Below are 12,476 nucleotides of genomic sequence, written 5' to 3'. Positions count from 1 at the left end.
TGAACATGTAGTGCCCAGTTTTCTTCTGCTGATACTAATAAAACTTAATGTAATGAGGTGTATTCCAACTTTTTTTTTCTGTACTGCAAGGCACTAGAAGTGAGAGAACTTGCTTTTCACTTTGTAAATATTTTTAATTGTTTTTATCTTCCCAAGGATTTCCTGTCTCCACATGTTAAACTGTACAATGAGCCGAACTTTGATGAGCTGCGGCTCAGTGTGGATTTGCTGGATACCGTGCTAAACATCGAGGATGTCGGCCATGGCATCAAAACCCAGTCTGCCAATGTCATGGGTGGAGTGTGAGTCAGACCATTTGTGTTTTCAACAACAGAAACAATAACGACAATAACTCATGAGGTTAAAAATCCTAAGGAAGGAGGGAATCTCTTTGACTCTGGATGGTGCACGCCCTTGTGGTTTTTGGGCGTGTTTCTTACCTTACAGACATGACTAAGTGTTCTGTCACTGTATATACAAACATGTGCACCTGCACATACACATACAGCCCTAGAGGACACAGTTACGAATAATCTAATGTGACTGATCCATATGAGTAATTGATACATCAAGGGTAACAAAGAATGAAACAAGCTTCCATTTCTTCAGGGCAATGATTTCCACTGAAGATAAACAAAAGTGATTCTTTAGTTACAACAAAAGAAATACATCACAAGCTCCTCTCACATGCTCAGCAAAGAAAAGGGGGCCTTCCTAGTAGAGAACAGCCTGTGCAGTTTGTGAAATTATACTGTCAACTTGTTTAGAAGGGTTTCACTACAGTAAAAACACATTTTGAAGTGATCTGATCTTAGTTAAAACATGGAACATTTCTTATGCTAACAGTTTTGCCAGATGGCCAACTGCATGTTTGAGCTCACTGAATGTCATATTTATCCCACCGTTATGTAACATCCTACTGTTTGCTATACCTCTGCCCTGCCTGCTGAATCATTTAACAACCTCTTAGAGACATGGACTTACTCTTTTATAAGACAGAACTCTCATCTCATCTAAACAGAGGACCCATCAGATCAGTATGGTCTGCTTTCTGAAGATGTGTTTATAGAAGGACTGTTATCTGTATTTGCGTATAATAAATGAGTTTGATGAATTGCTATCACTGGTGTTGTGCATCATAACATGTTGTTTTTGTGCTCCTGGCAGATGGGTGGCATTTGAAAATCCTGGATTCAGTGGAGAGCTCTATGTGCTGGAGAAAGGCCTGTATGCAAGCCCAGAGGACTGGGGAGCCCAGAATGTCAAAATTTCATCCATGCAGCCTGTCGTCTATGTAAGAAATATAATGTAGTAAAAAAGAATGGTGGGGGACAGGATGAATGAACAAAATAAATAGGGTTGAGACTGGAGTTGTGTGTGTATTTGGTAAAGAAAAACAGTCAGAAGAGTGGATATTGGTGAAAATAATCATCAGTTACAGCCCTAATTTGTTAGGATGCATTAAACACAGGATTTATATGTTTCAAGAGATATTTTGTGTTTTTTTAAGAAGCCTCTCATTGCATCAGTCCTAATCTTTCCTGCTTTCTGTTCTAGGACATGCTGATGGGAACTACAAAATTCAAGGTAACCCTCTACACCTGTATTTCCATAAAATAGATTGCCCATTTCTCCTCAACCATCTGGCTGTGTGCACTGGCTGAGTCAGTAAGGCTGTTTGGATATGTGTTACAGGTGCACCTGTACTCTGAACCAGACTTCCAGGGGAGGCTGGTGGCTCTCGAGGACAGCGCAGCAGCTCTTGACGAGGACTTCATGCCAAGGTCCTGTAAGGTGCTGGCTGGCAGGTAAACACAACTGAACTAGCACTAAACACTGCCTGTTACTGTCAGTGTATAAAAGATTATCCATAACAAATTTGTTTTAGAAGAACATTAAAACATACCACGCAATTGAATGTGAACAGCAGTGTAAAGATGCTATTTCAAATATAAATACTGTTTTTCTGAACAAAATTAGGAATATTATTGACAACAACAATAATGTGTGTGTGTAGCTGGGTGGCATATGAGCAAGCCAAGTTCACAAAGGATATGTATGTACTGGAGGAGGGAGAATACCCCAGCACAGAGGCCATGGGCTTCCTGTCCTCAGACTCTACCATCTGTTCCATGCAGACCATTGGATATGTGAGTAGAGTGTAAAAAGTAAAAAAGTATTTTTGCTCCCTTTGGATCTGATAGAAGTAAGATTGAAACTCTCTGATTGCTCTCCAGGAGTTCTCTCTTCCCTCCATCATCTTGTTCAGTAAGGTTGGATGCAAAGGTCGCAGGGTGGTGTTGACCAGTGGAGCTTTGAACCTTCGGCAGGAATCCCTGGATACACACATACACTCCCTGGTGGTGGAGGGAGGAACGTATGTCAAACACCTATTATTATATTTGTGGCACAAAAAAAATAATTCTTAATCACAATGTAACAAAGACTATTGCAATCAAAACACTTCGAATGTGGTATGATGTCAAAGTTGTATTCAAATACTATACATTTTGTATTTTGAATAATAGTCAACTGAGCAGCACACAATGTTATTTTCTTTATCTTTTCCATTGTACCTTAAATTTGTATAGTAAAACCTGGCATGGATGGCAGTTTATATACATTATGAAATAAGCAGAGTTTTATTCCAGACACCTTTACCATTTAGCAAGAGCTCTCAGCTTCATTGTGTTAAGGAAATGCAAAAAGGGTTCATGGAAAAACATTTAAATACATACACAAACATTCCTACAAATAATTTGAGAGAGACTCATAAAATTCCTTTAAATGATTTTAGCTTAGGTTTTAACAACCAGATATTTTCTTATTAAATGCAGTTAAGATGTGAGGAACCTACCCAAGTCAGTAAAATGTGTTAAAACAGCAACTAAATCTGCCAAATTTCTTATATGTGGATTGATAACACTGCTCTCCAGGTGGGTGTTGTATGAAGGCAGTAACTACCGGGGTCGACAGCTGCTTCTTCAGCCAAGCGAAGTAGGTGATCTGTGCAAGTTCAGCAGCTGGCAACAAATAGGATCCCTGCGCCCTTTATTCCAGGTATAGAAAGAGAGACATGGGCCAATCAGAAACGATAATGGCCCTAACAAAAACTTTACCCACTCCCTGAAAGCTTTACCTGTGTTGTAGGTCTTATGGGTTTCATTCAGACCATAAACCAGTTTGACTGTTCAGGAATCAGATCAAGTCATGTGGTTCTGCATTTTTTCTTCCAACAGAAACAGACATACTTCCATCTGCGGAACAAGGAGACGGGATCTGTGATGTCCCTGACAGGAGCTTTGGATGACATCAAGCTGATGAGGGTTCAGGCCCTAGAGGAGACAGGAGGAGTAGAGCAGATCTGGCTATATCGGGATGGACAGCTTTCCTGCAAGGTAACTCACCTACATCACTACACAAAACTGCTAAAGCACCAGTCAGGGTAACATTAAAGGAATCTGCTGTTCAACAATAAATACGAGCTGAAAGTGCTACAACAAGGAAAAGAACCTTCACCTACTTTCCCAGGACAAACACAGTCAATTGTGTTCAGAAGTGACCCAGCCTAGAGGTAGTGAAATGAAAATCCAGCTCTCTATTATAATCATAGTGCTATTCAACTCACAGAGCCTGATAAGAACCTTCTTCTGTATAAGAAGTGTAATCATTTAGGGGGAAAACAGCCATTAGTGTCTCTGCAGGAACTCTTTCAGTAATTTGAAAAATGACTGTAGTGAAAATGCTTTAGTCTTTAGCACTGTCCTTTTAGGGAAATGTGTACCAGTACCTGAAAACAAGGGTGTGGTCAATATACAAAACAGAAATAATATCTTGAAAGAAGTGCACTTCTCCTTTGCAGAGGTTTAGCCCTAAAAACCAGTCTCAACAGAACCATTCATTGTACTGGTTACTTCCACCTAAGAGGACATGTTTTATGACTTCTTTTGTGAGTATATATATAGTAAACAGGATGCATTGCAAGTTGGAACAAAGTTAAGCAATGAGACAAGGATCACATCATCATTATATCTCAAAAGATGTGTTTCTTTGCAGTTCCATCTTTGTAGAATTTTGCACTTACATTATAAAACACAAAAATATATAAATAATACACATTTATTACTATGGATTATTGTGTATATGGGTACAGTTTCAGATGAAGATTTTAAATATTTTGTAACACAGTATTGTGTTAGCTAATGCAGAAATTCAGGGGCCTGCACACTGTAGCAGCTTTACTGTTTGTCTTTTACACTAATAAAACTGATGAAAAAAGTGACTTCAGAAGGTTTCTTTGCTGACTTTGGCTAACTCATTCAACTGATTTTAAAGAGCATGTGAGATTAACACCCCCCATGTCTGTCCTCTCTGTCCCTTTCCAGCTGTTGGAGGACTGTTGCCTGGAGACTTCAGGCAGTGTGGTGATGGCGGGCAGTCGACTTTGTGTTTCTCCAGAGCGAGGCAAAGACAACCAGCTGTGGAGCATCACTCCGGATGGCTTGGTGCGCTGCCACCTCAGACCTGATCTAGTCCTGGAAGTCAAAGGTCAGAAAGTTTTTGTCTTGACTTCCTTTGTATGGAATACATTTAAAGAATAAATTATTTACGTAGTACAGCAGCAGCATATGATTGACATCCAACCTAGTCCAACAGCGCCATCTCCTGGTGGAGGTGCAGTGGGGTCTTTTGTGCAATAGCTTTACCCACAATTTGTGCTGATAGTTAATAATTGGGTTTTATTATATAATTTTTGATAATGATCTGTATCTGCTGCCATAAAAAACAGCACTCACAACCAACTAAAACCATGTTTTAATGTCTCTGATTCCCAGGTGGTCATCAGTATGACAAGAACCAGGTGATGCTCAATACTTTTGATGAGAGAAAACTAAACCAAAGATGGGCCTTGGAGATTTTATGATCTTATAAGCCTAGAAGCCAAACACTGATGCAAACACTGCACTCTTCTGTAGTATCTTGACTCTTGTAGTAATTGATTAGATCGATATATTAACAAAACCTTGAAAACCTTGCACTCACATAGCAGTTGATGAAATGTTTCCTTTTTCAGAAAAGAATGAGTAATGTCAAATTTTGCTAATTTTGGCTGCTTGTTTTTGAACAGTGTATACCAAAGACTCCATATCGCCTTCAATGTTTTGACTGCATGAATTCAGCCCTGTGTTAATGCTGCATACCTGTTTACTGTATGGTACTTTTCTACTGTATGGTTTCTATGTCTATTTTCTGATTTTTCTGCTGGCAAATATAAATGTATATTTATACACTGATAGCTGCAGTATAGAGTCAGATGTATTTAGACGTTTTTTCTAATTAGTGGAGACCGAAACTGATCTATTATAAAGTTTTGATGCCTTTTTTAAGAGTGTCTAGGTTGACTTGACTGCATTAGGTCTAAGCATAAGTGTACAGAGTTTAAATTTCTAAGCAGAACTGGAATAATGATGTTGCCTACTGCTGACTGTAAATATGTGAATTCAAAAGAGGAAAACTGTTACACATGAAAATAAAAATATGATACTTTCCTTTGTCTCTAGGAAATTAAAAACTACTTCCTTTCGGTTTTAATTGCCTGTTGCTGTCAAACAAAAGGACAAATCCTAGCTATAATTACAGCCAGGTAACCAGTTTCATCCTCTGTGGTTTGTGGACGGAATAGCTTTGTGCACGAAGTGTAATTGTAAGTGTAAGTGTAATTCACTTATGGTAATGTTATATAGAGATGTTTGCACCACTGCAACATTCACAGAGCTGTAAACGGGAAAAGGTGGGTGAGGTCCGCTCTAGTTTACAGCACAAAGGTTGTCCGTGCACAAACACAGTTTGAAACAGTAAACACCCGTTGACGAGGTTCATTTTCAACACTGGAGATCTGACTGTTAGACAGGAAGCAGGGCAGGAGGAACCAGCCCTCGGGACTTTCAAGGTAAATGCATCGAATCAGTGCTGCGCAGTCCACAAAAAGGTTTTCTTCAAAATAGCATTAATTTGTTCTTAACTTACCCCTGAAACCCGAAGAAGTGTCTTAAATTAAAATTAAGGTTTTAGTTACGCAGGCACGAGACCTTGAGACCCTTAATCTCAAAATCAGACCATATTCATAAACCTAGTGCTAAGCGTCCATTGATGAAGTTCTAAGAATAATAGAAAAGTAGGCATTTCTCTTAAAGTTTCGGCGTAGATCCTTGTAAAGATAAAAGTTACTCATGAAGCATCTTAACCTTTACTACAGATGCACTCATATCTTACTCACTACAGTAGATGTTTATCTGACAACGCTGTTAATACATTTAAGAAAATGATTCCATCTTTATTTACATCTATGCCATATATAAACACAGCCTCAATCCCACTCCCTACCAAGTTGATCATATTGTTGACAGTGTTGTAGCCTCACAGCGTGAAATGCTTGATACTGTAGCCCCTCTGAAAAAGAAGTTAGTGATTCAGAGAAGACTAGCCCCATGGTATAATTTACATGTTCGTACCTTAAAGCAGGCATCACGAAGGCTGGAAAGGAAGTGGCGTTCCACAAATTTAGAGGAAATTTTTCTACCCTGGAAAAACAGTCTACTAACATATAAAAAAGCTCTCCGTAAAGCCAGAACTGCATACTATTCATCACTAATAGAGGAAAATAAGAACAATCCCAGGTTTCTTTTCAGCACTGTAGCCAGGCTGACAAAAAGTCACAGCTCTGTTGAGCCCAGTGTTCCCTTAGCTCTCAGCAGTGATGAATTTATGAGTTTCTTTACAAATAAAATCACAACTATTAGAGATGATCATCATCACAGATTAAGCTTTTACTAGAACAGCTCTTGAATAATCTGTAAGACCTCAGTTATGTTTAGACTGCTTCTCTCCCATAGATCTCTCTGAATTTACATCAGTAGTTGCTTCATCTAAACCATCAACATGTCTCTTAGACCCCATCCCGACTAGACTACTTAAAGACACCCTGCCATTAGTTTGCTTATCCCTATTAGTCTTGTTAAATGTATCTCTAGTATCAGGCTGCTTACCACAGGCTTTTAAGACTGCAGTAATCAAACCCTTACTCAAAAAGCCTAGTCTTGATCCAGAAATCTTGGCTAATTATAGACCAATATCCAACCTGCCATTTATTTCTAAAATCCTAGAAAAAGCTGTTGCTAAGCAGCTATCAGACCACTTACACAGGAATTAACTATTTGAAGATTTTCAATCAAGATTTAGAGCACATCATAGTACAGAAACAGCACTGTTAAAAGTTACCAACGATCTTCTCTTAGCCTCAGATAATGGACTTGCTTCTATACTTGTCTTCCTAGACCTTAGTGCTGCATTTGACACCATCGACCACAGCATTTTATTACAGAGACTGGAGCATGTGATTGGAATCAAAGGAACAGCATTCAAATGGTTCCAATATTATTTACCGGACAGATTCCAGTTTGTTCATGAACCTTCCATGCGCGTTAGTTATGGAGTTCCACAAGGTTCTGTGCTTGGACCGATTCTGTTCACCCTGTACATGCTTCCTTTAGGCAATGTTATTAGGACCCCAACTGGTCCACTGGACATTCACACCCTACAGGATCACAGTAAGACATACATGGTCTTCCCCAGTGTTGTTGGAGTTCCTGATGATTGCACATCTGAATTATTGCAGCATCAGAAAATGAAGAGATCTGTCAACCTTCAAATTGCTTTCATTGTGGACTACAAATAGCAGGGCCATTTGTTATTTTTAAACTGTGTGTGTGTGTGTGAGAGAGATTAGGGTAAAATATATAAAAATAGGCCTTTTTTTTTTCAAAGGTTTAATAATGTTTAGTAGCCCAGCCTCCGCACCGATATAAGAGACTGAATTTACAGCAGTGGGAAATTAGTTTTCAGTGTTACTAAATACTGTTAGACACCTGATCACGTTGTTCTTTATAAGTGATTAATATTCTACATTACAATATTTATAATATATACACATATATTATAGACCTACTATATAACATATACAATAATATATATATATATATATATATATATATATATATATATAGCCTACTATACTGAAACACAAACACATAAAAAGAAACAGAATTTTTGTTACAAACATTTAAACACTTATTTATTCTGTATATTCTGCATCCACACACACAAGGCTTGTAATACATATATTTTAAGCGGTGTTGGGCAGGTAAACTCTTTGCTCATGCACAAAGTGTCACAAAGCACACAGAGGTAAAAGTTGAAGTCACATAGCTACGGGACTGCTCAGCGCTGACTTGATGCATTTACTTTGAATGTCCTGGGGGCTGGTTCCTCCTGCCCTGCTTCCTGTCTGACAGTTTGATCTCCAAAGTGTCGAAGAGGAAAATGAGCGGAGCGTCGTCCCGCAGTGAAAAGGAGCAAGAGCCGGACCATCTTTGTGCTGTAACCTTGAGCTTTCTGGAGTACATTACCTCGTTCACATACAGTATATTTAAGTGCACTTTTTCATATTCAGGATGCTCGTTTAGTGATAAACAGGGAAATAAAATAACAAAAATGACAATTATTCCTAAATTAAATAAAATTCCTTGTAAATATATATTTTCTGTACTGGCTGATAACCTTTTTCAATTTTATCTAACATACATTAGCTGGCAAAATTCACAGTGAACAAATAAAGAACATTTTTTATCTCACTAATTATCTACATGGGATAACCGGCTGAACATACATGAATGATCGACAAAACCATATGTACAGTGGGTACGGAAAGTATTCAGACCCCTTTAAATTTTTCACTCTTTGTGTCATTGCAGCCATTTGCCAAAATCAAAAAAGTTCATTTTATTTCTCATTAATGTACACTCAGCACCCCATCTTGACAGAAACAAACAGAAATGTAGAAATTTTTGCAAATTTATTAAAAAAGAAAAACTGAAATATCACATGGTCATAAGTATTCAGACCCTTTGCAGTGACACTCATATTTAACTCACATGCTGTCCATTTCTTCTGATCCTCCTTGAGATGGTTCTGCTCCTTCATTGGAGTCCAGCTGTGTTTAATTAAACTGATTGGACTTGATTAGGAAAGGCACACACCTGTCTATATAAGACCTTACAGCTCACAGTGCATGTCAGAGCAAATGAGAATCATGAGGTCGAAGGAACTGCCCAAGGAGCTCAGAGACAGAATTGTGGCAAGGCACAGATCTGGCCAAGGTTACAAAAGAATTTCTGCAGCACTCAAGGTTCCTAAGAGCACAGTGGCCTCCATAATCCTCAAATGGAAAAAGTTTGGGACGACCAGAACTCTTCCTAGACCTGGCCGTCCAGCCAAACTGAGCAATCGAGGGAGAAGAGCCTTGGTGAGAGAGGTAAAGAAGAACCCAAAGATCACTGTGGCTGAGCTCCAGAGATGCAGTAGGGAGATGGGAGAAAGTCCCACAAAGTCAACTATCACTGCAGCCCTCCACCAGTCGGGGCTTTATGGCAGAGGGGCCCGACGGAAGCCTCTCCTCAGTGCAAGACACATGAAAGCCTGCATAGAGTTTGCCAAAAAACACATGAAGGACTCCCAGACTATGAGAAATAAGATTCTCTGGTCTGATGAGACCAAGATTGAACTTTTTGGAGTTAATTCTAAGCAGTATGTGTGGAGAAAACCAGGCACTGCTCATCACCTGCCCAATACAATCCCTACAGTGAAACATGGTGGTGGGAGCATCATGTTGTGGGGGTGTTTTTCAGCTGCAGGGACAGGACGACTGGTTGCAATTGAAGGAAAGATGAATGCGGCCAAGTACAGAGATATCCTGGAAGAAAACCTCTTCCAGGGTGCTCAGGACCTCAGACTGGGCCGAAGGTTCACCTTTCAACAGGACAACGACCCTAAGCACACAGCTAAAATAACAAAGAGTGGCTTCGGAACAACTCTGTGACCGTTCTTGACTGGCCCAGCCAGAGCCCTGACCTAAACCCAATTGAGCATCTCTGGAGAGACCTGAAAATGGCGGTCCACCAACGTTCACCATCCAACCTGACAGAACTGGAGAGGATCTGCAAGGAAGAATGGCAGAGGATCCCCAAATCCAGGTGTGAAAAACTTGTTGCATCATTCCCAAGAAGACTCATGGCTGTACTAGCTCAAAAGGGTGCTTCTACTCAATACTGAGCACAGGGTCTGAATACTTATGACCATGTGATATTTCAGTTTTTATTTTATAATAAATTTGCAAAAATTTCTACATTTCTGTTTTTTTCTGTCAAGATGGGGTGCTGAGTGTACATTAATGAGAAATAAAATGAACTTTTTTGATTTTGGCAAATGGCTGCAATGACACAAAGAGTGAAAAATTTAAAGGGGTCTGAATACTTTCCGTACCCACTGTACGTGTCATCTCCGGGCTACAACACATGGACATTCTGGGGAGAAAGCGTCACGTTGCGATGAGCTACAGGCTAATGCATAGCCTTCATGTTTAGCAACAAAAAACAACCAACAACTTGTCAAAACTGTAACGAAGTTGTTGTAAACAAAATTCAAATCTGTGTCCACACACTTGGTTAAACCTTTAAGGACGTTCTGAGTAAATTAATATTATATATACTAGAGGTCGACCGATATGGGTTTTCTCTGGCCGATGCCGATATTTAGAAATCAGGGCAGCCGATGGCCGATATATGATGCCGATTCTTTTGGCCGATTTTAATTTTCCCCCTTCATCTCACAAGGCATAAAAGTGACCAGGAATAAAAAGTTTATAGTTATGTTTGTAGTATTTTCTGTCCTTGTTTTTTCTGCTCCCATGCTCAGCAACTTCTGGCAGATATTGCACTTGGCCTTCCCTGATGTTGGCTGAGTGAAATACTGCCATACTGGGTTAAATTTCTTTTCAGTCATCAGACTATAATTATTAAAAAAAAAAAAAAAAATACAATATTTGTCATTTTAAACTCACTTTTTCTATAATTACATTATTCCATGCACATCACAATCCTAATATGTTTTGGAAAAAAACAGGATTGATTTATTGCAGGGTACCTGTCATGATCCTTATGTTTGTTGACAGACACTGCTATAATTCAAAGGGCCATAGTCTAAGAATATGCGTAAACAAATCATATGGGCAACAAGCATTTGCATGTGAAAGTAGAAATGTGCAGTTCAGACAAAACTTCAGGCTAAAATGTGCACGTTAACTTTCCTCATTAAAAGTGTATTTTTTGGAGGGAGCATTGTGCCCGTGTTGCGTGTGTCAGGCGCACAGACACATTTATTGAGGAATTTATTATCCTGTGTGTTTTAGCGAGAATATTCGTCTGAATTTCACGCGTTTCTACTTTCAGATTTGTTGCACACATGACGGTCAGCGTCAATTCTAATACACTACAATGTAATTACGCGTTGGAAACGAATGGTTTTCAACGGCCATCAGCTGAAGCCGTGTGTGTATGCAACTATAATAATTTAGCCGCTGGGCTTGTTAGCATGTTTTGGTACCCGTGCCTACAGCCTAAACTACAGCTCGCTAACAATACAGACCAGACAATCGCTCTCCAAAAGTAGCTTCATATTTAACCAATGAAATGTATAAGGCAAAATTAAAAACGAAAGATAAGTACTTTCTTACCGTTTTTGGACGCTTTTCAGCTCACTAAACAATCTGCTTGTCGCAACACGTCTTCACGTGCTCCACAACAACACTTAACTGGTCGCAGATGTGCCTGCCTATAAATCGGCCTAATGTGCAGTGAAATCGGCCAATGCCGATTAATTAAAATGTGCAAAAAAATCGGCCGATAGATCGGTCGACCTCTAATATACACAGACATAGACGTGATTCTCCGCTTTCTGGAGAATTCCCATGATCCCCACCTTCTATGACGTCAACTGAGTAGCCCGTTTTCACCAGCAGATGGCGCGGTTACCCCATTTAGCAGGATTTAACCATTTTTAACTATGTTACACAGGGAAAAGCACCAAACACTATTATTCTTTATACAGCATGAATTATCGTAAGTGAATCCACCGACCGGAACAGCTTTCACTACAGCAAGGTAGCCCTGGTACATAAATGTACACTTGGATTATACTAAGATTATAATAATAACGATCGTCCACTAATTAAGCAAACGTTTAAAATCTAAATCAGGGCAAGTGTAAAATATGCCTCTACATTAACATTTCAGCTTACTGTTATATCACCTCCTGACCTAATCACTTAGTGTGTTGGTTGTATGACCAAACTAGCAGCCAATCACATTACTGGTCCCGCCCCGTTTACTTGATTGACAGTCATTCTGCTTCAAAAGTGGCATTCTTCTGAAAACCGGTATTGTAAATAGATGTTAGCTTTAGAAAAATTACATTTTTAACATGAAAACGGCTAGAGTTAAATAATGGTGATCTACAGTAAACTGTGCTAGTGTGAAAAAAAGCAAGTGGTACTGTAAAAATATTACACAGACTGACAATTAGAT

The 12,476-nt window shown here is 39.2% G+C and overlaps 1 protein-coding gene across 2 annotated transcripts in view; it reads left to right on the top strand.

Moving 5' to 3' along the window:
* crybg1a (crystallin beta-gamma domain containing 1a) overlaps positions 1–5,572 on the top strand; it is a 39,342-nt gene extending 33,770 nt beyond the window's left edge. For both annotated transcript variants that reach the window (XM_026300535.2, XM_026300617.2), the window contains 10 exons: positions 157–302; positions 1,168–1,294; positions 1,558–1,587; positions 1,696–1,808; positions 2,018–2,150; positions 2,238–2,377; positions 2,937–3,060; positions 3,240–3,398; positions 4,386–4,548; positions 4,836–5,572. In XM_026300535.2, coding sequence (XP_026156320.1) covers positions 157–302; positions 1,168–1,294; positions 1,558–1,587; positions 1,696–1,808; positions 2,018–2,150; positions 2,238–2,377; positions 2,937–3,060; positions 3,240–3,398; positions 4,386–4,548; positions 4,836–4,924 — 1,224 coding nt within the window. In that variant the 3' untranslated portion in view covers positions 4,925–5,572. The remainder of the gene's footprint in view (positions 1–156; positions 303–1,167; positions 1,295–1,557; positions 1,588–1,695; positions 1,809–2,017; positions 2,151–2,237; positions 2,378–2,936; positions 3,061–3,239; positions 3,399–4,385; positions 4,549–4,835) is intronic.
* The last annotated feature ends 6,904 nt before the right edge of the window (positions 5,573–12,476 follow it).

The sequence above is a fragment of the Mastacembelus armatus genome, chromosome 22, assembly GCF_900324485.2.
Source record: "Mastacembelus armatus chromosome 22, fMasArm1.2, whole genome shotgun sequence".
NCBI classification, from domain to species: Eukaryota; Metazoa; Chordata; class Actinopteri; order Synbranchiformes; family Mastacembelidae; genus Mastacembelus; species Mastacembelus armatus.
Note: the sequence above shows the minus strand (reverse complement) of the source record. Positions and strands in the feature narration are given on the sequence as shown.